Source organism: Aotus nancymaae, unplaced genomic scaffold (genome assembly GCF_030222135.1).
Source record: "Aotus nancymaae isolate 86718 unplaced genomic scaffold, 86718_ANA_hifiasm-v0.15.2.pri h1tg000022l_1, whole genome shotgun sequence".
In the NCBI taxonomy this organism is placed as follows: Eukaryota; Metazoa; Chordata; class Mammalia; order Primates; family Aotidae; genus Aotus; species Aotus nancymaae.
The window spans coordinates 34,553,195-34,577,727 of NW_026988435.1; the positions used below are offsets into that span (position 1 = coordinate 34,553,195).

The 24,533-nt window shown below is 46.0% G+C and overlaps 1 protein-coding gene across 3 annotated transcripts in view; it reads right to left on the bottom strand.

The window, feature by feature from the left end:
- TIAM1 (TIAM Rac1 associated GEF 1) overlaps positions 1-24,533 on the bottom strand; it is a 448,148-nt gene that overhangs the window by 137,929 nt on the left and 285,686 nt on the right. For all 3 annotated transcript variants that reach the window (XM_064380092.1, XM_064380091.1, XM_064380093.1), the window contains 2 exons: positions 17,100-18,073; positions 1,164-1,611 (listed from right to left, as the gene is read on the bottom strand). In XM_064380092.1, coding sequence (XP_064236162.1) covers positions 1,164-1,611; positions 17,100-18,062 — 1,411 coding nt within the window. In that variant the 5' untranslated portion in view covers positions 18,063-18,073. The remainder of the gene's footprint in view (positions 1-1,163; positions 1,612-17,099; positions 18,074-24,533) is intronic.

A 24,533-nucleotide genomic window follows, 5' to 3' on the forward strand; every position in this document is an offset into this window, starting at 1 on the left:
CTACTTAAAAAAGAAAATACAAAATTAGACGGGTGTGGTGGCACATGCCTGTGGTCCCAGCTACTCGGGAGGCTGAGGCAGGAGAATCACTTGAACCCAAGAGGTGGAGGTTGCAGTGAGCTGAGATCGCACCACTGCACTCCAGCCTGAGTGACACAGTGAGACTCCATCTCAAAAAAATATGTATATAGAGAGCTCACAAATATATTACATTTTCTACGCTACCAGGACATATGCAGATACGTGCAACAATACATACATGCACTTCACAAAAATGTGCAAAATGACAACAAATAGCAACATACCAAAGTATGGTCAGATGAACAGAAAATACAGTGATCTACACATGCATGTATCTACAACTACACACAGTCAAATGTGCAAAATGTGACTGTCAAATAGTGACTGACTTTTTCCTAAACATGATGCTCTACACATTCCATTAACATCAGGTTGAATCCTATGAAATTAACATTATCCTACCAATTTTTTACCTTAAAAAATGGCAATTTCATAGGATTCAAGCTAATAAATTTCCCTTCAAAATAGTCACTTTGAAAGACACAAAGCTGAATGATTCCAAAAGATTTTTTTTTTAAACTCATCCTTCAAAACTGTCATCACAACCAGTTGCATATATGCCGAAACTAGACATGAGACGCTCCTCTAGCGTAACTGTGAAAAAACAAAATAACATCACTCGCAGGGGTGGAGATGGGAGAGTTACTAATCAAGGGACATAAAGTCACATGAATAGGTTCTAGTTTATAAATTAATTAATTAATTGGAGCTGGCGTCTTGCTCTGTTGCTCAGGCTGTTCGTGAACTCCTAGGCTCAAGTGGACCTCCCGCCTGAGCCTCCCAACGTGCTGGGATTACAGGCATGAGCCACTATGCCCAGCCCAACTAGGTTCTAGAAATCTGCCTTGCAACACGGTACTTGTGGTCTATAATACTGTATTGCACATTTTAAAAAGTGTGAAGAGGGTGGATTTCATGTGGAGTGCTCTTACCATGATACAATAAAATTTCAAAATTAGAATGACTTTCAAATTCTATATAACAACCATAACCACAAAAAACCCACCCATCCCATGAGTATGTGCACGACGGAGCACATCTGTGGCGCACTTGGCACACAGCCAGGGCCCTCCCAGCCTCACCTTTCAGGGACACCCAGTAGTGCTTCCACTTCCTCCGAGTGGCTGACTCCACCTTCTTGTTCTTCTTGTGCACCAGGAAGTTCTTGACAGCCAGGGCACCCGCCTTGCGCACCGTGCCCTGCGCGGCGGTCAGCAGGATGTCTGACTGGCCCGGGGAGCTCAGGGTGCCGCTGCTCTGCTCGTCACTGTGGGCTGAGCCGGCCTCCTCCAGGCTCTCGCTGTTGGTGGTGCTCATCTCCAGCTCCCGCCGAAAGTTCTCATACACTCCCTGGCGAGCCGCATCCCCGGTGGAGCTGCTGCCACTGTCGCTGCCCACAAAGGCCCGGCCGGTGGTGGGTGAGTAGCTGGAGTTGGTGGCATTGGATCGCCGGGACAGGAGGTCCGTGTCGGTGGTGGCCCCTTCAATCCCACTGTCTGCAAACTCACTGCCCTCGCCTGCATTAACATCCTTGGGAGCAGAAGGGGAGAGCAAAGAAGACAAGCGTCACGTGGAGAAGGAACCGAGGAGGTCCTGTGAGTCCAGCCAGGGCTCTGTAGCCCCAGGAGACTCACAGGGCAAAGCCACTCCCCATGGCTCCTGGACCTGGTCCTGCCCAACCCTGGACCCGCACAGACCCAGCAGAGCTGCTCAGACAACCTTTAGCCGCCCTTCGTGAGAGCAAACGATTTGGAATATTCAAGAAATATAAAAGAAAGAAGGAATACTTCAAAGAGCTCATCATTTTTCTAAGATAATTAACGAACTGGCAAATCAGTGACTGAGATTCTTCCGCTGCCATGCTGAGAGCCCAGCACCCTCAGCCTCATCAGCCTGCCTTGAACTCCGGGAAATTCTGCAGGCAGATGAGTTAATTGTTCCAGACGTAGCAGGTGACAGTGAATAACCAGGTCTTTACAGCTGATACTTTTAAAAATCAATAAATAAAAGGCCTGCTTAGGAGTCTCTTATATAATGGGGTGACTGAAAAGATAGCTAGGGCACTGCCTCACCCACTCACCCAGCAAGGCCCCTCGTTCCAGGAGCAGGCAAGAATCCTCATCCTCTAATCCGCTTCGCTTCTTGAAAACAAGCAGCCTCTCACTCTCTGCATTGTGCTAAGTAAGTCTGTGGGGCCCACAGCTCCATCAAGCTCTCCAATTACCTTGCCCTTTCAAAGCGGGGATGCTAGGAGCCCTGGGCAGGCTACTTGCTGCCCCTGGGCCAAGTGATAGCTAGGGGCAACTGCCAAGATACTGGGGGTATCAATTCCCAGTTTAAAAACATTGGGAACTTCCAAAACTGCTTCTGCTCTAAGTTGAACATTTCTGAGACAGACAGGTCTGTTCTTAAATCAGTATCTTAATGGCTCTAAAGCGCTACAGGCATTTCCATAAACAATAATTAAATAATGGTAGTAATCAAGGAAGGATCCTGACTGCAGTATTAGATAGGACAGCTCAACAATCTTATGCCTAAGAAAGGAGCCTGATTGTTCTCCAAGCAAGAGAATGGCAACCTGAATCTAATATAGAAGATGCTAAAGTAACACACGTTCGGAGGTTTCACCAATGTGGGGGCCTTTAGGCTCACAAATGGCTAATTCTGGTTCAAACATGTAGAAACTAACCAGATAGTCTGAATTACCATACAAATGAATGCTCTGGGCTCCTATCTTTGCTGAGAGGAAATGGGAACAGTATGAGTCATTTCACAAACGAATACTGTCCTACACAAGGCCCCAGACAGGCACTGTGCCCGGATCTCCACGATCCTCACTTAATTCTTTTTTTTTTTTTTTTTGAGATGGAGCCGCACTCTGTTGCCAGGCTGGAGTGCAGTGGCACAATCTCGGCTCACTGTAACCTCCGAGTTCCAGTTTCAAGTGATTCTCCTGCTTTAGCCTCCCGAGTAGCTGGGAGCCACATGGAGCCACCATACCCAGCTAATTTCTGTATTTTTAGTAGAGATGGGGTTTCACCATGTTGGCCAGGCTGGTTTTGATCTCCTGACCTCGTGATCCGCCTGCCTCAACCTCCCAAAGTGCTGGGATTACAGGTGTGAGCCAGCACGCCCAGCCCAGTTCTAAGAATTGGTCAAAGTTTACCTTCATCATGAATACTAAGTGAGCTGCTAAAAGAGGTGTATAGCAAGACATGGAAAAAAGAAGGGGTGGTGGGAGTAGAATGGCAGCAGGAAATAGCTGAGTGAGCTTCTAGGGATTGACTCCTTGACAAATGGTGGTTAGACCCCTGGGAGTTAGAGGGACTTGAGGGAAAGAAAGCAAGCGCAAATGCAGCTCCGATGCAGACCCCTGTGACTGCTGGTCCCACAGCTTTGCCGTCTGCCCTCCTGCTTATTAACATTCATGGGTGGTCATCAAAGACCTAGACTGATTGGTAAAAATCCTCTACACAAACAGGAAAACACTGTTACCAACTCACACTTCTCCCAGGCAGAGACACTGACCATATGCTTCTCTCTTGATAAAAGACACAAAGAAAATCTGACTATTGTCGACTATTTAGGATTACCACTGAGTTACACAAGATGAGACTGTGAATTTTCCAAACTTTTGGATTTATTTTCTGTCTCAGTCTTTCTCGGAAAAAGGTTTGGTATGCATGAAAAAAATCAGCTACTAAGTACTCTTCTCTAAAATGCAAAGAGGTTAAATGCTTCTCTACAAGACAAGGCAGTGTAGCTACACAGGTGACGTCCCTATTCCATAAGAGAGACTTCAGTAAAAGAAGAGAAATGATCCCAGGCATCTTGTAATTCCCAGGGCTCCAGAACAGGAAGGGACTTGGCAAAGCCATCTCATTGATTAACAGCCTGTGGCTGAGAAAATCACAAGTCTGGTTGGTGGCAGATGGGAGGTTGAAACCTATCCTTCCAAGTATGTTTTCCATTATTGTATGGCGACCTCATGGCTCAGCTGCAGGTAGCACCCGATCAGATTCTGTCTAAATATTCAGTCCCAGCAGGGCATGATGGCTCATGCCTATAATCCCAGCACTTTGGGAGGCTGAAGCAGGTGGATCACCTGAGATCAGGAGTTTGAGACCAGTCTGGGCAACAAGGTGAAACCCTGTCTCTACTAAAAATACAAAAAATCAGCCGGGCATGGTGGTGCACAGCTGTAGTCCCAGCTATTCGGGAGGCTGAGGCAGGCGGGAGGATCACTTGAGTCCAGGAGTCGGAGATTGCAGTGAGCCAGGATTGTACCACTGCACTCCAGCCTGGGCAACAGAGCGAGACCCTGTCTCCGGAAAAAAAAAAAAAAAAAAAATCAATCCCATGCCTCCCCGCTTTTCTTACTAACAATGGCTCTTCTAGCTTCTTTCAGAAAAAGTTCAGTAATTGTTTATCCAGTTGCCTTGACCTGCCTGGCAAAAAGCTAAAACCTGAAAGTGGCTGAGCGCGGTGGCTCACGCCTGTAATCCTAGCACTTTGGGAGGCTGAGGCGGGCGGATCACCTGAGGTCAGGAGTTCGAGATCAGCCTGACCAATATGGTGAAACCCCTGTCTTAAAAACAAAAAAGAAAAAGAAAAAAATAATTAAAAAAAAAACCTGAAAGTGGAAGAAAAGAAAGGGGAAGAAGGAGATGAAAAGAGGGTAAGGAAAAGAGAGGCAGAAACCCGACAGACCAGCTCTCAAGAGCATGTCTTGTAAGAGTTCACCGCATTCCTGCAACCATCCATCCCTTTACAGAATCCCCTCACATCTGTCTCTATTTAAGAGCTAAGGCCTCAATGGACACTCACCTCTTTATAGGACCTGAACATCTGCTCATGTCTACTGACGCGGCAGCCTGACCATGGCCCAGACTATGTGTGTTCAACTCTGGGACAGCCACTAAACCGAGCAAGGAAGTGATTACTCCAGGTAAAAGACCTGCGGGCCCCAGCCGAGCGTGCATACTTCGGAAGCACACAGCTCCGTGTCATCACTGGGGAATGCTCTTGTCATCTGTGATCCAAGACAACTCCACCTTGTCTCCTACATGGTTATTCAGGCTCAGTGGTACACACGCCCCCACTGATATGTGACCCAGCCCATTGGGAAACAGATGCGGGTTGCCCAGCCCCAGCCCCTATTAAGTCATGAAGCTTGGGATGTCCCAAATTCCCAGAAGTCCATTCTCCAGCAAGGCTGGAAATGGCAATGACCCAGCTAGAGGTGCTCCTCAACACTGTTCTTTCTTTCCTTCATTGTGTTGCAAACTTACTTAGTGGTCATCTTTCAGAGGGGCTCCTCCTTCTACCCACCTAAGAAACCAGATTCTCCCCCAACCCAGAGGCACCTATAAACCTCCCCAGTCTTCCCAGCAGCGAGGAATACAGAAAACTGACACCACGAATGGTCCCAAGGGAGCCTCAGCAGTGTTTGTAGCAACATCAAGGTATCGTCCCTCTTAGAGTCAAATGCTATGGTAAGATCCTGGCTAGACAGAGAAATAATTCTAAACATGGTTTATGTTCTAGCAGAGATTTCCAGAAAACAGCTCAAAATAAACTCTCCATGTTAGAACCACTCCATTGAAGAGACTTCCGATCATGAACCAACATTCACAGGGTAGAGAGGCTCTTCAATCCTGTTCTCCCAGGACAAATTCTCTGAAGCCAGATTTTCAGGGCACTCACCAGCCTCCATTCCACTGGCAGTTTCCCAGAAATGAATGTATGCGCAAGTGGCCAGCTGTAGCCTAAAGCATGCAACAGCTGTGGGCAAGAGTTTTCTTAGCATTTGAGTTGGGCAACAAATGCTTAAATGAGCTCCCACGCTAAAATGAGGGAGGCAAGAGGCAAATTCAAAGCCTGTTTTCACCGCCTTGAAGATGGGAGGGTCATGCAGCATGAATGTGGACTAATGACACATTGTGGTAAGGCTCCAGTTGTTTTGACAGGAGACTTCAAATACTACCAAAGGAAGAGGTTTTCTGTGCTAATGATGTGCGAACACAATTTTGAAAATGCAGTTAGTCAGAAAGTGCAAGGTCTCTGGGACAATTTCAGGACCAGGAGAGAATCAACTGGCCACTTGTAGTTAAGTTATAAGTTGAATGCAATTAGATACCGTTTCCTTTGTCACTTTAATTTCCCTGATAGATCCAGCTTAGCTTGACTATACCTGTGTTAACATGCTTAATAGAATGCAGAATTCACTGAATTCCAGAAGATAAAGAAATGTGGACCCGCAGAAACCCTGAACTAGAAGTTTCTGGCTTGTTAAATTCTAACATGCCCTTTCTCTGATTTATCATCTTCTTCCTAATCCCAAAATGTTAAGTACGCCTCACCACAAACACACACACACACACACACACACACACACACACACACACACACACACACACACCAGTATCATCTTTGGTTCTCAGTATTCTCTCCTTGGTATTCTCAGTACATTCACCTTTGATAATCTCAATACAACAAGTAACAGTTCTAGGTAAGAGACTCTGAACCAATCTGCTCAATTTCTTCATCTGTATAATGGGGAGAATAACACATCTACTTTGTAAGACACCTTATAAGACACTGTGAGATTGAGTTAACCCAGGAAAAGTGTCTTGAACTGAACCCAGCACATAGTACCTGCTCAAAAATGTTAAATATAATTACGGTCATCTCCACTTTCAGCGAGAGAAGGCACTGCCTGAACTCAGCTGCTAACTTCCTGCACCAACATGGAAGAAAGGTCCCTGAGAAACCTGGGAAAAACATAAGCATTCCAAGGCTGGGGCCAGCCTAATACTAACCAGGCTTGTTCATTGTTTTCACATTCACAAAACAGCACTAAGCTAGGAAAATGGTGACGTTCTCTTCATTGTAAATTAGTAACTATTGGTCACTATTACGAATTACTAATAATTGCCATCCCCGATTTGCTAGAATAGGAAATCAACTCTACTTTCCCTCCTCTTCCTTTCTTAGGGCAAAATCTCCATGCCTTTCTTTTTATGTTTCCAACACCCATTCCTTTTCTTCTAATGATTTCCAGTGGGAGTGACTCACAACTTCAGTTACAGGCATTGGAACCAAAATTCTTACTGTTACTAAAAAGGGATTCCAAAGTAAGTTGGCAAAAGCTTGAAATGTTCCTTCAGGTAATTTCTGATTGGAGATTTTATGTCTAAGTTAAATGAATCATGACCTCTCCTTTCATCTGCTCTTCTATGCATGTGCTTCTGCCTTGGAGTCATCCTTCCTCTCCCTCCTCACTATCCATAATATATCAGAGACTCAGCGTTCTCCCTTCCCTTCCGAATGCCACACCACTGGTTGAGCAATAAGCTCTCTCCTAACCATCTTCCTTCCATCACTCCATCCAGCACACCATTGCCAGGCCAATCTTCCAGAAGCAACGTGGAGGACTCCTCAGGCTGCTGTTCAAGACCCTCTCCCAACGTCCGGTGTTTGCACTTGAGCTTCGGATGTACCCACCCACCAGTGAAATTGAAGAACTCATTCCAGGTCATACTCCTAACCATTCTCACTCCCAAGAATACTCACATCCCCACCTTTTTTTTTTTTTTTTTTTTTTTTGAGACGGAGTCTCACTCTGTCGTCCAGGTTGGAGTGCAGGGGCATGATCTCGGCTCACTGCAACCTCCACCTCCCAGGTTCAAGCAATTCTCCTGCCTCAGCCACCCGAGTAGCTGAAATTACAGGTGCCTGCCACTGCGCCTGGCTACTTTTTGTATTTTTTTAGTACAGACAGGGTTTCACTATGTTGGCCAGGCTGGTCTCAAACTCCTGACCTCAGGTGATCCGCACGCCTCGGCCTCCCAAAGTTCTGAGATTACAGGCGTGAGCCACTGTGCCTGGCCCACATCCCTGCTTCTACGAACACCAGAAGCCTTCTCTGTGCTTCCTCCAACAGCCAAGCCAACTTCTCTACAGCATCTCCTCTCCCCGCCCCCACTCCAGCCATACTGGGCTCCTCATCCCTGCTGGAATGTGCTGTGCGCCCTTCCATCTAACAACTCAGGAGCCAGCTCCCTCCTCCCCTCCTCTCCTTCAAGTCCCTACCCAAGTCTGCCCTCTCAAGAGCACCCCCCACCACCCTGTCAGAAATCGCTCCCCATGCCCCACACCTCATCTTCCTCAACACGCTCTGTCGTTCCTCCACAGTGTATCGCTTACTTATTATGCTGTTTGCTGCCACACACACCCACTTCACCCCGCCGAGCTCGTGGATCTCTCCTGGTTGACGCATCCCAAGTGCCAAGAATAGAGCCTGGCATGGAGAAGGCACTTCAAAAATCATTGCTGAATGAACTCACTGCTGCTCATTTTCCCCCACAATCTCAGAACAAGGAAAACACTTTCTCATGGAATACACTGCAGTTGGAGTTCAAGGCTTTGTCATTTCTAAACTCAGCTTGTGCTCAACTAAAGTTGAGGTGACAAATTAGTCCTAGCTATAAAGGTTACATTCGCAGGCTTCAAGCAGTCCCGTTGGATTATGTCTTGTATGGAAGCAATCGGAGTTCACTTAAATTTTTGTTCCTAAACTTTTTTAAAAAATAGAGAAAGTAGGTCAGGTGCGGTGGCTCCTGCCTGTAATCCCAGCACTTTGGGAGGCCGAGGCAGGTGTATCACGAGGTCAGGAGTTCGAGACCAGCCTGTCCATGACGGTGAAACTCCATCTCTACTAAAAATACAAAAATTATCCGGGCATGGTGGCAGGTGCCTGTAATCCCAGCTACTCGGGGGGCTGAGGCAGGAGGATCACTTGAACGCGGGAGGCGGAGGTTGAGTTGAGATCGTGTCACTGCCTCCAGCCTGGGCAATAGAGTGAAACTCTGTCTCAAAAAGAAAAAAACAATAGAGGAAGTAAGAAAGATATATTGGGCTATCTTATGGCCCAAGCTAGATACTCAGTCAACTGGTGATCCAATTTCAACTGGGTCCAAATGACAAAGTGAAAGGCTAGTCAGGTGTTTCCTAAGTTCTGCATAAGGACCTGTGGAGACCCTGTCAGGTCTTCAGGGGAGGCTGGTTTCACAGCCACATCCAACAGTCACACATTTACAGTCATGCTGTAAAACACCAATGATTACACATTGTTATCATACAAGTTGAGTCAAGGGGCAAGACTTTCCTCTATTCTTATACTATGATATGATCTGTTTTTTTCTTTTCTTTTTTTTTTGAGGTGGAGTCTTGCTCTGTCACCCAGGCTGGAGTGCAGTGGCGCAATCTTGGTTCACTGCAACCTCCCCAGTTCAAGCAATTCTCCTGCCTCAGCCTCCCGAGTAGCTGGGACTACAGACACACACCACCACACCTGGCTAATTTTTTGTATTTTTAGTAGAGACTGGGTTTTACCATGTTGGCCAGGATGGTCTCGATCTCTTGACCTTGTGACTCGCCTGCCTTGGCCTCACAAAGTGCTGGGATTACAGGTGTGAGCCACCTCGCCCAGCCTTTTTTTTTTTTTTTTTTTTTTTTTTGGAGACAGGGTCTCGTTCTGTCGTGCAGGCTGGTAGATATAGTAACATGATCATAGCTTGCTGCAGCCTCAACCTCCCAGGCTCAAGCAATCCTCTCACCTCAGCCTCCTAAGTAGCTGAAACTACAGGCACACACCATCACACCTGGCTAATTTTTTTTGAAATTTGGTAGAGACAAAGTCTCACTATGTTGCCCGGGCTGGTCTCGAACTCCTGAGCCCAAGAGATCCTCCCACCTTGGCCTCCCAAAATGCTGGGATTATAGGCATGAGCCACTGCCCCTAAGAATGTGATCCTCAAAAGCTGAACTGGTGGGCATAGTGGTACATGCCTGTGGTCCTAGTTATCCAAGAGGCTGAGGCAGGAGGATCACTTGAGCCCAGGAGTTCAAGGCCACAATGCACTGTAATCACACCTGTAAATGGCCACTGCACTCCAGCTTGGGAAACACAATGAGACCTGTCTCTTAAAAAAAAAAAATTCTGAATGCTCCCAACCTGTATTAGCATAAATGATCAGCTCTCAACGTGTGGACTAGGGATCCCTAAAATACTTACAGGGGGTCCCCCAGGCTCTTCCTTTTCCACCTACCTGTGCAAGGCCAGGGTTTGCTCATAGGGTCCAGTAAAACAGCATGTTGCAAGAGAGTGAACGCAAAAGTAGGTCTGAGACGCTAGTATCTTCTGTTAAGTTAGAAGTCACAGAGATTTGCAAAATGGAAAACAATGCCTCTGCCCCACATCTTTTATTTTAGAGCATAAAACACTGTATTCTTTTAGAGATAGGAGTCTCATTCTGTCACACAGGCTGGAGTGCAGTGGTGTGATCTAGCTCATGAAAGCCTCCAGTTCCTGGGTTCAAGCCATCTTCCCACCTCAGCCTTGCGAGTAGCTGGGACAACAGGTACTCACCGTGCCCAGCTAATTTTTCCATTTCTTTTTTTTTTTTTTAGAGGCAGCATCTTACTCTGTTTCTCAAACTTTTTTTTTCCCCAAAACTTTTTTTTTTTTTTTTTTGGTGAGACAGTCTCACTCTGTCACCCAGGCTGGAGTGTGGTGGTATGATCTCAGTTCACTGCAACCTCCACCTCCCAAGTTCAAGCAATTCTCCTGCCTCAGCCTCCTGAGTAGCTGGGACTACAGGCACGTGCCACCACACTCAGCTAATTTTTTGTATTTCTAGTAGAGATGGCGTTTCACCATGTTAGCCAGAATGGTCTCAATCTCCTGACCTCGTGATCCACCCACCTCGGCCTCCCAAAGTACTGGGATTACAGGCATGAGCCACCAAGTTTGGTGGGTTAAAACATTTTAAATAAAGTTATTTATGTGAACATGTAATGGGTATACTGTCACTTTAAAATGAATTAATAGATATTTTTCATATTTCTGTTTCAATTTCTAATGTGATCAATACTTATAGATATAATCCACATAAACAGAAGTCCCTTGGAGTATTCCTTTTTTTTTTTTTTTTGAGACTGAGTCTCACTCTACCACCCAGACTGGAGTGTGGTGGCGCAATCTTGGTTCACTGCAACCTCTGCTCACTGCAATCTCAGCCTCCCGGGTTCAAGTGATTCTCATGCCTGAGCCTCCCAAGTAGCTGGATTACAGGCACCCACCACCGTGCCCAGCTAATTTTTGTATTTTTAGTAGAGATGGGTTTTCATCATGTAGGTCATGCTGGCCTTGAACTCTTGACCTCAAATGATCCCCCTGCCTTGGCCTCCTGAATTAGTTTTTAAGAGTATAAAAAGGTCTAAGAACTGCTGACATAAGCCTTCTCTCGACTACCTACCCACCTTTCCACTTCCCAAAAAAGATCTTGGCAAAGAAGATAAATATTCTTGTTGAAAATGGATGGGTTCATTTTCAAAATAAATACCTCATTGCTTAACTGATGTGCCAGACAAAGAAACAAGAAAGAGGAAAGAGAAAAAAAAACATCAAACAGAAGACAGAGGAAAAGGGAAGAAAAAGACAAGGATGTTTTAAAAATTGATTTTACATGAAAATATTTGTTTTATGAAAACCTGAGGTTCTTCACCAGAAAGAAGCCTCTAGATGGACTTTACGGGATTTGTGGACCCCTTGAAATGATATGCAGAAGGGTGGTCCCTGTCTTTATCTTAGGCAAAGGTCCACATTTTTCATCTGATTCTCAAAAGACTCTGTGACCAAAGGTCAAGAATCACATGGTTGTTGATGTGCATTTTCAGCCCAGGAAACAAACTTATCTCTGAGTCACTGAAGCTCAGTTGCAAAATAAAACCAAATTTTAAACATCAAGACAATTTTTTTAGGAACTCAAGCTCCTCTTCTGACAATGCTGCACTCTTTACCTTGTTATTAATAAAATCGACACGACTACTTGCTTATTACACAAAGCAGCCATGAGGGATGGCTGTGCCAGTTATCCTGGCCGTCTCTCTCCGTAATCCCTGTTTTAGGTGACAAGAGTGGGCAGTAACAATTTTCTTTTCAGCCAAGTCCTTTTTTGTGTGTGTCTGTACCAGAATTGAGGGTTTTGATCTTAAAATCTGAGGATATTGAACTGAAACCTTTTCAGGCACGGGGAGGTAGTGCAGTACGGGTGTATGCTTTGGAAGAAAAGGCCCTCCTTGATCAACAAGTCAGAAGACTTGGGTTTTTGGCTGGGCGCAGTAGCTCACGCCTGTAATCCTAGCACTTTGGGAGGCAGAAATGGGAGGATCACCTGAGATCAGAAGTTCAAGACCAGCCTGGCCAACATTAGTGAAACCCGTTTCTACTAAAAATTCAAAAAATTTGCTGGGCGCAGTGATGCGTGCTTGTAATTCCAGCTACTCACATGGTAAGTGCTTGAACCTGGGAGGCAGAGGTTGCAGTGAGCCAAGATCATGCCACTGCATTCCAGCCTGGGTGACAGAGTGAGACTCAGTCTCAAAAAATAAAAAATACGGGTTCTCATCTAGTTGTGACACCTTTTCTCTTAATCTCTTTCTTTTCTGGGAATGCTGCTGTCCGAAACTGGCCAGTGAAACTCACAAACTGACTCACCAGCACCACACCTGGCTAGGGGTGCTCCGAGAGCAGGGCTCCTTGCTGCTCTCCTGAGGCTGAGGTTCTCTGAGACACACTCAGTACAACCTAGTCGCGTTCCTTCATCTCCCAAGCGGATGAATGAAGCTCTCCTCACAAGCATGCACAGTGGCTCCACGCCAAAGCTTCCCACAGAACACAGAACCTGGCGACAAGACTCCATCAAATGGCAGGGTTCTCTCTCTTCCAGCTCACCCACTGAAAGTCTCAGAGACACAGGAGAGCCGAACCCCAGAACAATGAGGCAATCTTCACCATCACAACTAACAACTCTTATGTGTTAAGCATTTGTAAGTGTAAAACTGTGCCACGAGTTTTCCATTCATTCCCTTGCAGAATCTCCAGCCTCATTTAAGAGGCATTGAGAACCATGGAATTTAAATAACCATCATTCTCAGCAAAGTGACACAAGAACAGAAAGCCAAACACCGCAGGTTCTCACTCATAGGTGGGTGTTGAACAATGAGAACATGTGGACTCAGGGAGAGGAGCATCACATGCTGGAGGCAGTTGGCGGTGGGGGGGGAGGTGGGGGAGGTAGGGGAGAGACAGTGGGGGGCAGGGAGGGTGGAGAGGGATAACTTGAGGAGAAATGACAGATATAGTATAACATGGGGAGAAATGACAGATATAGACCTAAAGTATAAAATATACTAAATAAATAAATAAATAAATAACCAAGAGGTAACAGCCTCGACCTTGCAAGCTTAGATATGCTGCTAACTTCTTTGTCTGACGCTAGGCTGCCCCTCCTCTGTCTATAATCAAAGAAACTCATAAAGTTCAGGCCCAGAGATAAGCTAGCCGTCAATTAAATCCAAGGAGCAATCTATTAAGTACTTTCACAGAAACCAACAGAAAAAAATTCTGCTTCAAATAGCATGAGGCTTTACCCGTATTGACTCCAAGACAAGTTTTTCCGCACAGCACGCATGTGCATGCACAATAAACATGCTCATAAAACACACGAATTAAACCAAAAATTGCCAGCCAGACCCTGTAGCACCTATGTGCCACTGCTGAAGACTGAAATGCGAACTCTAATGTCTTCACGTTTCAAAATCCGTCCAACTACTAAAAAAAATGCAAACACAGAAAGAATGGCTCAAAACTCTTTTTGATCATATTCAAATCAAATGAAGTTGTTCACATTATTCCAGATAAAATGTGTTTTCTTCCAGGCTTAGAGGTCATGCTCTTGGGTCAAATGTCTGCCAGGAGCTCTTTTCTGGGGAGTAAAACTGCTGACAGGACGATCACAGATTAAACTACATCACCAGGGCAGCCAAGGAGACTTTAATATCTATGATTCAAGCTCACTGGAGAGGTCCCCTGGGTCAGAAACTTTTTCCAAAAAAAAAATTTTTTTTTTAAAGCATTCTTTTCAAGGAAGCCTCCACACCCACTGCCTCTTAAAATACACTGTTTGGAACATAGTGGGCTCCCAAGAAATCGCGTGGATAAACACGCCAAACTTAGACGAGGAAATGTGGGCGGGTGGATAGTGTTATGCATAATTCTGGGGTTTGTTTCAAGTCATTAAAGATCCTCACTCAACATATAAAGTCAATACAAAAATAATACTTCTGTGTATTTTCTAGGCTCCGCAAGGGAGTTCCATGCACAGTATCCCGTTTGGTTCTCCTGATAGCCCTGTGGGAAGCTGGTGTCACTCAGGCTGGACAGCAACAGATCTTGGGGCACAGAAGATGGAGTGACTGGCCCAAGGTCACCACTGGGTAAGCACACATGCCAGGATGCAAATGCCCTTCTTAGGATTCCTGGCCCATGGCACTTCCCATTACATTAGGCTGCCTAAGCGGTGATTTTATGAGACACCACCTTTAGATGATCTCACTTCCACATATTAACAATTTTAGAAGGTGACAAGCCAAAGGATGGAAATTTCATAAAGCAGTGACAGATGAGAGCTTTCAGCGGTACCAGACCTGGACGGGAGAACCGTCCTTTGCTTTGCCCATTTTCTGGGGGTAGCCGTAACTCAAAGGCTCAAATCCCCATCAGCCATTGAGTAGGGGGGAGAGCAGAGATCTAGACATCCCTAGTGTCAGAACCATAGAGAGCCAAAATACAGCAGGGTACCCCTCTCAAATCTTACACAGCATATGCACTAACCTAGCACTCTTCAGGAAAAAGTGAAAGTCAAAGATGATGTTCTGTTTTTAACAATCTATGTCCGTGTATCCTTCTCTAAGCTCCGAAGGCCCCACAGATCATCTCTTTGAATCAGTCCTGCAGTGCTAATCTGATGATGTCTTCAAGACAGACATTCAATCCCTTTCAGGTTACTCTTTAATAGGTCATCTATCTCTATGATCTGTCAAATTGACAGTGCAGAAGTAGCCCTCACGGGGTAGTCAGAGGGGCTGCAGGTGGGTTATCAGGTCATTTGTGTCATTATAATCTCAATTCAGAAGAGATGGGTTAAAATTCAGGGAGTGCATCCAGAGGCAAGCCTCAGGCTCACCTTCTCAGACCACAGATGCAGCCTTTTTAGCAACTCGGTTTCTAGGGCACGAGTGTGTTTTTCTTTCTTCAGAGTCAAGGGAACATGTGCATGTTTGTTACATGGATATATCATGTAAAACTGAGGTTTGGGCTTCTACTGAACCCATCACCCAAACAGGGAACACAGTACCCGATAATTCATTTTTCAACTCTTGCTCCCCTCCCTCCCAGCTTTTGGAGTCCCCAGTGTCTACTGTTTCCAACTTTATGAAGTACTCAAGATACCGATACAAACCACTACCCCGGGTCCTCAACCCCTATGGCTCCACTGACAATGGTGAAAATTACGAAAGCTAACAGAGTTGCCCTTACTGGCTGCTTCCTAAGGACCAGGCACTATGCTTCATATATTACTTCATTCCACTTTCTCAAAGAGTCTTATCATCCCCACTTGACAAATGAAGAAATTAAGGCTACAAGAAAGTGAACAACTTATCCAAAGTCACCCAGGGAAGAAGAGGTGGAGCCAAGATACCTGGCTTGGACACCATCAGCAAGACCTGTCCTCAGGCAGGAACACGGACAGTCTAAAGTCAGTTTTCTTTTTCTTGGCTCCCCCTACGTCCTCCATCATGTGCCCATTATATTTAGACCCCTTTTCCATCAGAACACCACCTTGAAATGCCCATTTGACTTGCGCTGGAGCAAAGCCGGAAGGTGCAGCACCGCCTCCTACTGGCCAGATCAGAGTGCTGACTGCGGTGGCGTTTGCTGCTCACCCTTGAGGCTGCTCCGCCATTCAACGCATATGGGCGAGTCTGGATTTTTAGCCTGAAGCACCATCTACAAACCACCTCCCCATCCTCGGCAAAAGCCAAGCCTCCCTGAACTCTGCCTCAGAGAACAGAAATACCAGAAAAAGGCCCAATGCATGCAGGATTACGCCACATTTCTTTCTTTCACTGACAGAGAGTCTTGCTATGTTGCCCAGATGGGACTCAAACTCCTAGGCTCAAAGGATCCCCCTGCCTCAGCCACCAAGCCAGCTCAGTTACTCAATATTGTATTATTCCTAATCTTAATTATCATTGCCAACTAAGTGGTGGTGCCTCCTTTCACTAGGAAGACACTTTTAGTCTTTTTTTTTTTTTTTTTTGAGACAGAGTCTGGCTTTTGTCACCCAGGCTGGAGCAAAGTCTTTTAACAATGTTTTCCCACCCACGGTTTCATGCACTAGACCCCGAAGCAGGCAAGTTGAGCATCTTTATCCCCATTTTTCAGAGGAATGACTCGAAGTCAGGGTTTGCCCAAGGTCAAACAACTAGCTGGCTGCAAAATAAGAACTGGAAGCCACCCATGTTATTCCTTCCGCTACACCTCCCTCCAGAGACAGGGCTGGCCAGCATCGCAAGGAACAGGAAATTGAAATGGCTCCCGGTAAGGTAGCAAGCCTGCCAACCACCGAGAGAAACTGATGAGTGACCCAAACCCGCCCAGAATTTAAAATGCCTCCTCAAAGGAGTTGCCGACTAACCTCCTCCCACCTGCTGCAGTGAACAAGTAAGTTCCAAGAGTCTGCAACCCACCATGCCTGTTTTTCCACGGAAGGACCAAGTTAGAAAGGAAGCTTGAGTAAGTGGGATGCTGTTGAGGAACTAACATGGAGAAGCAGTTTCCTGATCTGAACTTAGTAGCTCTATTCCCACTCCTATCACATCGCCACTCCCCACCCCCAACTTCCCTAATCCCCACCCCTTAACCACAGAACTGTAAGAGGGGCAAAGCAGGAGAGAGGAATCCTACCAAAACAGCACCAGCTGCAGCAAGTACAGGCAAACAGGGTAAACCCCGATTAAAAGATGGAAATCTTCTAAGAGCAAAGTCATGCACGTAAAGAGTCATGCACCAGTCCCCAAAATATTGAAACAAATTTCAATCACTTTACCTGAGTTGTTTTAGCTCTTCTGCCTTGCATGCTGTTGCTATGGCTAATTTGTGGGTTGGTGGCACCTTCGGAGAGACAGTGAGATTTCCTACAGGGAAGTGTGTTATAATTACTGTACGGAGGAGTCTCTTCAGCAGCAGCTGGTGGCATCTTATGGTTTGCAAGATCGGGAATATCAGACACCAAATTCCGACAGTAGCCTGCAAATTTGCTCCCCGGCCCCCCGTTTGCTGTCACTCCTGAGTTTTTCTGAGCATACAAGTCACCCAAGGAGTTGGCTCGCTGACAGGTGTTGAGCTGCCGCGGACTCGCCCGCGTTTCCATCCCCCGAGCCTCCTCACAGTCCTTCTCTTCGGCAGAACCCAAGATTTCTTCGTTGCTTGTTAAATGTTCTTGGCTCAGATCAGAGAGTGAGAATTCCAGGCTGTCCTCCCGCCAGATGTCTGCAGATTTGGAGCGTTTCTTCTTAAAGCTCGCCATCTCCATGAAAGTGGGCCCATTAGATGTATAGGAATGCTGCCTCCTGCCTCCCTCAGCCAAATATGTAGCGTCATCCCCGTAAAGCCTGCTCTCCTCAGAGTCTGGCATGCTCTGCACAGAGGCTGCTGTGAGGACGATGCTGCTGTCTACGCTGGGAGTGACAGAAGAGTCGGTGTAAGACACAGGTCTCAAGCCCATGTCTACTCGGTCCACCCAGATGGGGCTCCCGAAGTCCTCTAGGGTACCATCTTGGGAGAAGGGCTCCAGGCCATTTTCAGCCAGGGATTGGGGGATGCTGGGGGTGCTGCTGGATCGGGTGCTCACTTCAGAGTTCCTGTGGATCGCCTTCCCCGAGGAAGCGTGCCTGGTCCGCCGCGTCTTGTGCGAGAGGCGCAGGGAGCGGGAGGTGTGCTTGCGCCCCAGGCTGGCATGCTTTTCTCCATAAAACTCATGCTCTACATGTTGACTTTCTGCGTTTCCCATGGTTTTATGGTCTGCAGCAAAGCGGGGTGAAGGGGGAGAATTGAGTCACTATTAGCACAGGTATAGGCATCTTAGAGAAAGAGCTCAGCCTGCAGGGAGGGCAGAACACCTTGGCTCACAGGGGTGGTCAAGTAAAAGCACAACTTCCTATATGTACCTGGTAGGTGCTTGAACTCTTACCTGGGTGCAGGTGAGCAGTAACATCATCTGCTGAGACTGCCCCCTGAGATGTGAAATAAGCTCATAAATATGAGCATCAGAGAGTCAGACTTGTCTCTGCCCAGAGGGAAGATGACCACAGGACGGAGCTGAGAGCGCTACATTTGTACAGCCGGAAACTCTGCTGACCTTGACTTCCTTACTAAACATTTAAAGTTCTACTCCTATGTAAAAATTGAAAACTCTGAAAGTACAAACCAAAATGTTCACCAAAGTTGTAGTTTCTGTTTGAAATTATATACATATTTCAAAAAACAAAACTCAGAGGTGCGTTGGGTAACCTCCTTCCCTCTGTGCCAATGGGTATTTTTGGTTTTTTGCTCAATTTGAGCTCTAACAATACTTCAAAATCAATCAGAAATGGAAAACCTCTGGCCGGGCACGGTGGTTCACGCCTGTAATCCAGCACTTTGGGAGGCCGAGGCAGGTGGATCACAAGGTCAGGAGATCGAGACCATCCTGGCCATGGTGAAACCCCATCTTTACTAAAATACAAAAAATTAGCCGGGCATGGTGGCAGGCACCTGTAGTCCCAGCTAATCGGGAGGCTGAGGCAAAGGAACCACTTGAACCCGGGAGACGGAGGTCACAGTGAGCTGAGGTAATGCCACTGCACTCCAGCCTGGTGACAGAGCGAGACTCCATCTCAAAAAAAAAAAAAAAAAATGAAAACCTCAAGGTGTAAGTCTGATCAACTTTTCCTAGTAAATCAAAGTCAAAAAACAAAAGCGGGGGGGCGCTTTTACCTTTGACGTCATAGCCTTCTGAGAACACCTTGATTTTAGGGGCATTTTTGGAGGGCTATGGAGGCGTGGTGGGGATGGACAAAACAAAATAGAAACTCCTCTTTCTGCTTAGCAGCAGATTAATGGGTTTATTTCTGGGAGCAAATCCAACCTGCGAACATTAATCTGGTACAGCGTGCCCTGCAAACAGAAATTCACATTATGAAACCACTAAGCGTGATTCAGCCTTCCGGAGCCCCCCAGGTTAATTCAAGTCCCTCCGTAATATTTTCACAGTCTCTCTCAATGACCCGATGACACAATTCTGTTACCCACAGTGGGAAAGAGGAAACTCTTCAAAGCTCAACTGTGACTCTACTTAGCCTATTCTTCTTGCTCCATGAGGTCTCTCTGTCACACTTCAAATTGTATGCACTTAAGATAGCGCACATGAAAATAGCTGGAAAAGAAAGAAGAAAAACAGAGAAACTGGGCACATCTCTGAGGTGGTTCTTTTAACCACCTATAGAGCCATTCATTCAGAAAATACACACTGAGCGCCTACCATGTTCTAGAAGGCAGAGATACAGCAGTGAACAAAAGAGACACATCCCCTACTCTCACGAAACTAATTTCTAGCCAGGGAAGGCATGCAATAGAGAAGAGAGTACAAGGCATCGCGGGGAAGCAGGAAATGACATTACCATGATCACTGCAAAGAGATTGAAACACCCTGGAATACAATATACCTTCACACTGATCTGGGACTTACTCCATAATTCCACTGTTCAGGCTAAAACATTGCTGAAACTCTCACCAGCACATCTTTACTGAAATAAAATGTGTGACAACACAAAGGGAAACCCTCCATTTAATGTTCCAGTGAGTTCAGAGGTAACTCATGCAGACACCAGATGTTAAACTATTCCCAGGCTGGAATATTCCCCACCAGGTCACACATCAGAGGAGTCTCAGAGGGAATTTTCCAAGAAAGACAATCTCTTTTTTCCTAGCAGCAAGTAGATTTCAAAGCAATATGTTCACGCTTCTCTGGTATCTTTAAGAAGCAAGGAAAAAGATATAAAAACAAAAAGATCAACGGTCTGTGCACAACCATTTATATTATCTAGATTCCTAAGAATAGCACATGCTACATTTCTTACAAGTAAAATAAATAAATATGCATTTCGGTAGCACTAAAGGCTTGACCAATGCCTTGGAGTTCTTTATTGTTTTAAAGTATAAATTAAGATACCTGGATGTGCCTATGTAACTATACGTTTTGCCAATAAATAAGGACTTAGAACCAATGTTAGTCACTGCCCCATTTTAAGAATCACATAGGTTTAAATTTAAAAGAGGAAAGAACGATGACAAAATAAATTGAGTAAAAGAAAAGGCAAAACTGCCGCCTCAGATATGCTAGGATTTACCCCCCTCTAGCACATATATCCAAAGTTTGCAAATATAAATTGACAGATATATTTTCAACAACAGCTTTCTGGTAAGGCTTGTTTCTGCCAACAGAAAACTCATCAAGTTAAAAGCCTCAGGAGAGGTTTCCTGAAGGAAATGGCCCCAACCTTCAAGAATTACCGCACTCCATGCATCACGCTGACGGGTCTCTTATGTTAATAGCATTCTTAGTAGGAAGATTCTTTTCAGCTGGCCAAGGTAGGAAAGAAGCCACTTTTATCTTCAGAACTAGAATGTAGAGATGAATGCCAAATCTCCTAAATCCTACTAAGAGAAATTCTCACGGGATGGCCTAAGGAGAGTGAGCAGGAAGCTTGGAGCAACTGAAGTTAAGAAAAATAAGTTTCTAGGGACCGCTGAAACACGCTTCAGTTTGAAAGCTATTCCTGAAAGGTTAGTAAGAACGATGAAAGCCCACGTGGGATCAGCGGGGGGGACTCTGAAATAACATCAGCGCAAAAAGTTAAAATTGCTCATTGTGTCCAGCATGGTGGCTTATGCCTGTAATCCCAGCACTTTGGGAGGCTGAGGCAGGCAGATCATGAGGTCAAGAGATTGAGACCAGTCTGGCCAACATAGTGAAACCCTATCTCTACTAAAAGTACAAAATAAAAATTAGCTGCGCCTATAATCCCAGCTACTTGGGAGGCTGAGGCAGGAGAATCACGTGAACCTCGGAGGCAGAGGTTGCAGTGAGCTGAGATTGTGCCATTGCACCCCAGCCCCAGTGATAGAGGGAGACTCCGTCTCAAAAAAAAAAAAAAAAAATTGCTCATTGCATACAGGAGACACAATTTCCTGCTTCAGGGACAAGCCCTGTCCTACCAGCCACCCCCAGAAAGTTGGTGAATTCCAAGTTTTAACCTTTCCGCGTACAAATGTAAAATGCCAGCTACTTCCATCATCTTAATTTCTTCCTATCCTATCTTAACCCTTTTTATTTTTGTCTTAAACAAACAAAATCTGATTTGCATTTTGTATTTGAGTGGGCTTTGTTGTTCCTGTAGCGCAAAAGAAGCAAATTCAGGGCAGAAAATAACTTTTATTTTTTCATGGCTTTCACAAGACTAGAAATATTCCACGCACGATAAAGAATCAATAAATAGGCTGGGTGTGGTGGCTTACGCCTGTAATCTCAGCACTTTGGGAGGCTGAGGCAGGCGGCTCACGAGGTCAGGAGCTAGAGATCAGCTTGACCAATATGGTGAAACGCTGTCTCTACTAAAAATACAAAAATTAGCTGGGCGTGGTGGCGTGCAGCTGTAATCCCAGGTACTCAGGAGGCTGAGGCAGGAGAATCGCTTGAACCCAGGAGGCGGAGGTTGCAGTGAGCCGAGAGCTCGCCATTGCACTCCAGCCTGGGTGACAGAGCAAGACTCCTTCTCGAAAAAAAAAAAAAGAATCAATAAATATTGGTGCATTTTAGTAACAAAAGCAAAAAAGTGAAGGACCAGCACCTCACCAACATCATCACACAGTCTCTAGGTAGGAGAGAGAATATTTGGGACAAGCCGGACATGCTGAAATAAAAAGATTGGGATTGACATTGAAAAGGAAGATGCCAGAAAACCGATACTAGACCTCAAGCTGGGAAACATCACCAGTTTTAAATCCATTAAACTATTTTTTTTTTTTTTTGCGATGGAGTCTCACTCTGTCACCCAGGCTGGAGTGCAGTGGCACAATCTCGGCTCACTGCAATCTTGGCCTCACAGGTTCAAGTGATTCTTGCCTCAGCCTCCTGAGTAGCTGGGATTACAGGAACCTGCAACCATGCCTGGCTAATTTTTGTATTTTTAGTAGAGACAGGGTTTCACCATGTTGGTCAGACTGGTCTCAAACTCCTGACCTTGTGATCCGCGCACCTCAGCCTCTCAAAGTGCTGGGATTACAGGCATGAGCCAACAAGCTCGGCCAAATTCATTAAGCTCTTAATTTCAAACTACTACTTACTTACATAGAATGTTAGTGGTCCCAGATAGCGCTCATGTTTGGCGGCTAAGTAGGAGGGAGGTAGGACAAGTCATTTATTTATTTTTTTAAAGACAGAGTCTCACTCTGTCACCAGGCTGGAGTGCAGTGGCACAATCTCAGCTCACTGCAACCTCCAACTCCTGGGTTCAGTTGATTCTCCTGCCTCAGCCTTTCAAGTAGTGGGATTACAGGCGGGCGCCACCATGCACAGCTCATTTTTTGCATTTTTAGGAGAGACAGGGCTTCGGTGGCCAGAGTGGTCTTGAACTCCTGACCTTGTGATCTGCCCGCCTAGGCCTCCCAAAGTGCTGGGATTACAAGTGTGAACCACTGCACCCAGCCGTAGGACAAGCTTTTAGCCTAAGTACAGCTCTTAGTATTCAAACCTCAAGTATGGCTTCTCACACTTTTCTTTTTTCCCAATGTTCTAAGTCAAGCTTGTCCAACCCACAGCCCACAGGCCACATGGATGGCTTTGAATGCAGCTCAATACAAATGTGTACACTTCCTTAAAACACTATGAGACTTTTTTGCAATTTTGGTTTTCCTGGCTCATCTGTTATCATTAGTGTTAGTGTATCTTATGTGTGGCCCAAGACAATTCTTCTTCTTCCAGTGTGGCCCAGGGAAGCCAAAAGATTGGACGTCCCTGTTCTAAGTTCTGGCTTCCTTGGCCGGCCTCAGGGCCTGTGCCTGTCCCTCTGCCTAGAATGCTCCGCCTTTCCACCTACTCCACCAAGTTCCTTCAGATCTTCAATCACATGTCCCCTGGTCAGGGAAGCCTTTCCTGGCCCCTCCATCTAAAATGACGACCAGCGCTGAGAACGCAACACTCCTTACCCCTCTTCTTTGGTCTTCCACCTTCACATTGATCATAATTGTAACCAACAATATATTTCACTTACTGGTCTTTCTTATTCTCTATCCTTTCCCAGTACAGCCTAAGCTTCAGGAGGGTGGAAGTTTTACTTGTCTTGTTTCCCGCCGTATCCTCAGTGCCTAGAAATCAGCCTGAAAGGTTGTAGGTGGTCCATTAAAAAAACACCAAAGGCCAGGCGCAGTGGCTCACGCCTGTAATCCCAGCCACGGCACTCTGGCCGGGGCAGCAGAGCATGACTCCATTAAAAAACAACAACGACACTTCTATTATACAGTGACCTTTCGTTGAGGTCTGGGGACATTTGGGTACAAGGAAGCCCTTAAAGGCTGCTGCATTCTCCTTGTTTCCCATCCCCTGTCCCTCCTCCTTACATTCGCCACTACGTACCCTAGGGCAAAACCAAATGTGGCGACGTATGGTCATGTCTACTTTGTCCAAGGGCAGGAGTTCTCCAGGAATTCAAGTGGGAACTAGAACAATTTTCTACTGTTTCCTTCCCTTCCTTCCTCCCCATCTCTACTATAAGCCTTGAACTTCTTGGGGAGAAAAAAAAGAAAAAGAAAAGGAGATGCCGGGTATGGTGGCTCACACCTGTAATCCCAGCAATTTGGGAGGCTGAGGTGGGAGGATCACAAGGTCAGGAGTTTGAGAACAGCCTGGCCAATATAGTGAAACCCCACCTCTACTGAAAATACAAAAATTAGCTGGGTGTTGGTGGCGCATGCCTGTAGTCCCAGCTACTTGGGAGGCTGAAGCAGAAGAATTGCTTGAACCCAGAAGCAGAGGTTGCAGTGAGCCGAGATCGTGCCATTGCACTCCAGCATGGGTGAAAGAGTAAGACTCCGCCTCAAAAGAAAAAATACCAGATGACAAAGACACTTTAATCTAAGATGGGAAAACTCATACAACTACAACGTAGCATAGGTGAGAACATGACCGCAATGCGAATGAGACACAGCACACGTCGATCTTAAATACGCTAGCCTCTCCTCTCAGGGTGCCTGGAAGAAACTGCCCAATCAGCTCGCTGCTCGCTGGGTCCCTTCCACCTGCAGGTCTGTGTCAGTCTCTCACTCCGGACTACTGGGCTGAAGGTCACCCTGATCCATGAACTTAGGAGTGAGGGTGTTCAGCTTGTACCCCAGTGTGTTCCCTTCCCCACCTCCAATTCTTCCTGGGGAAAGAATTAAGGGCTTG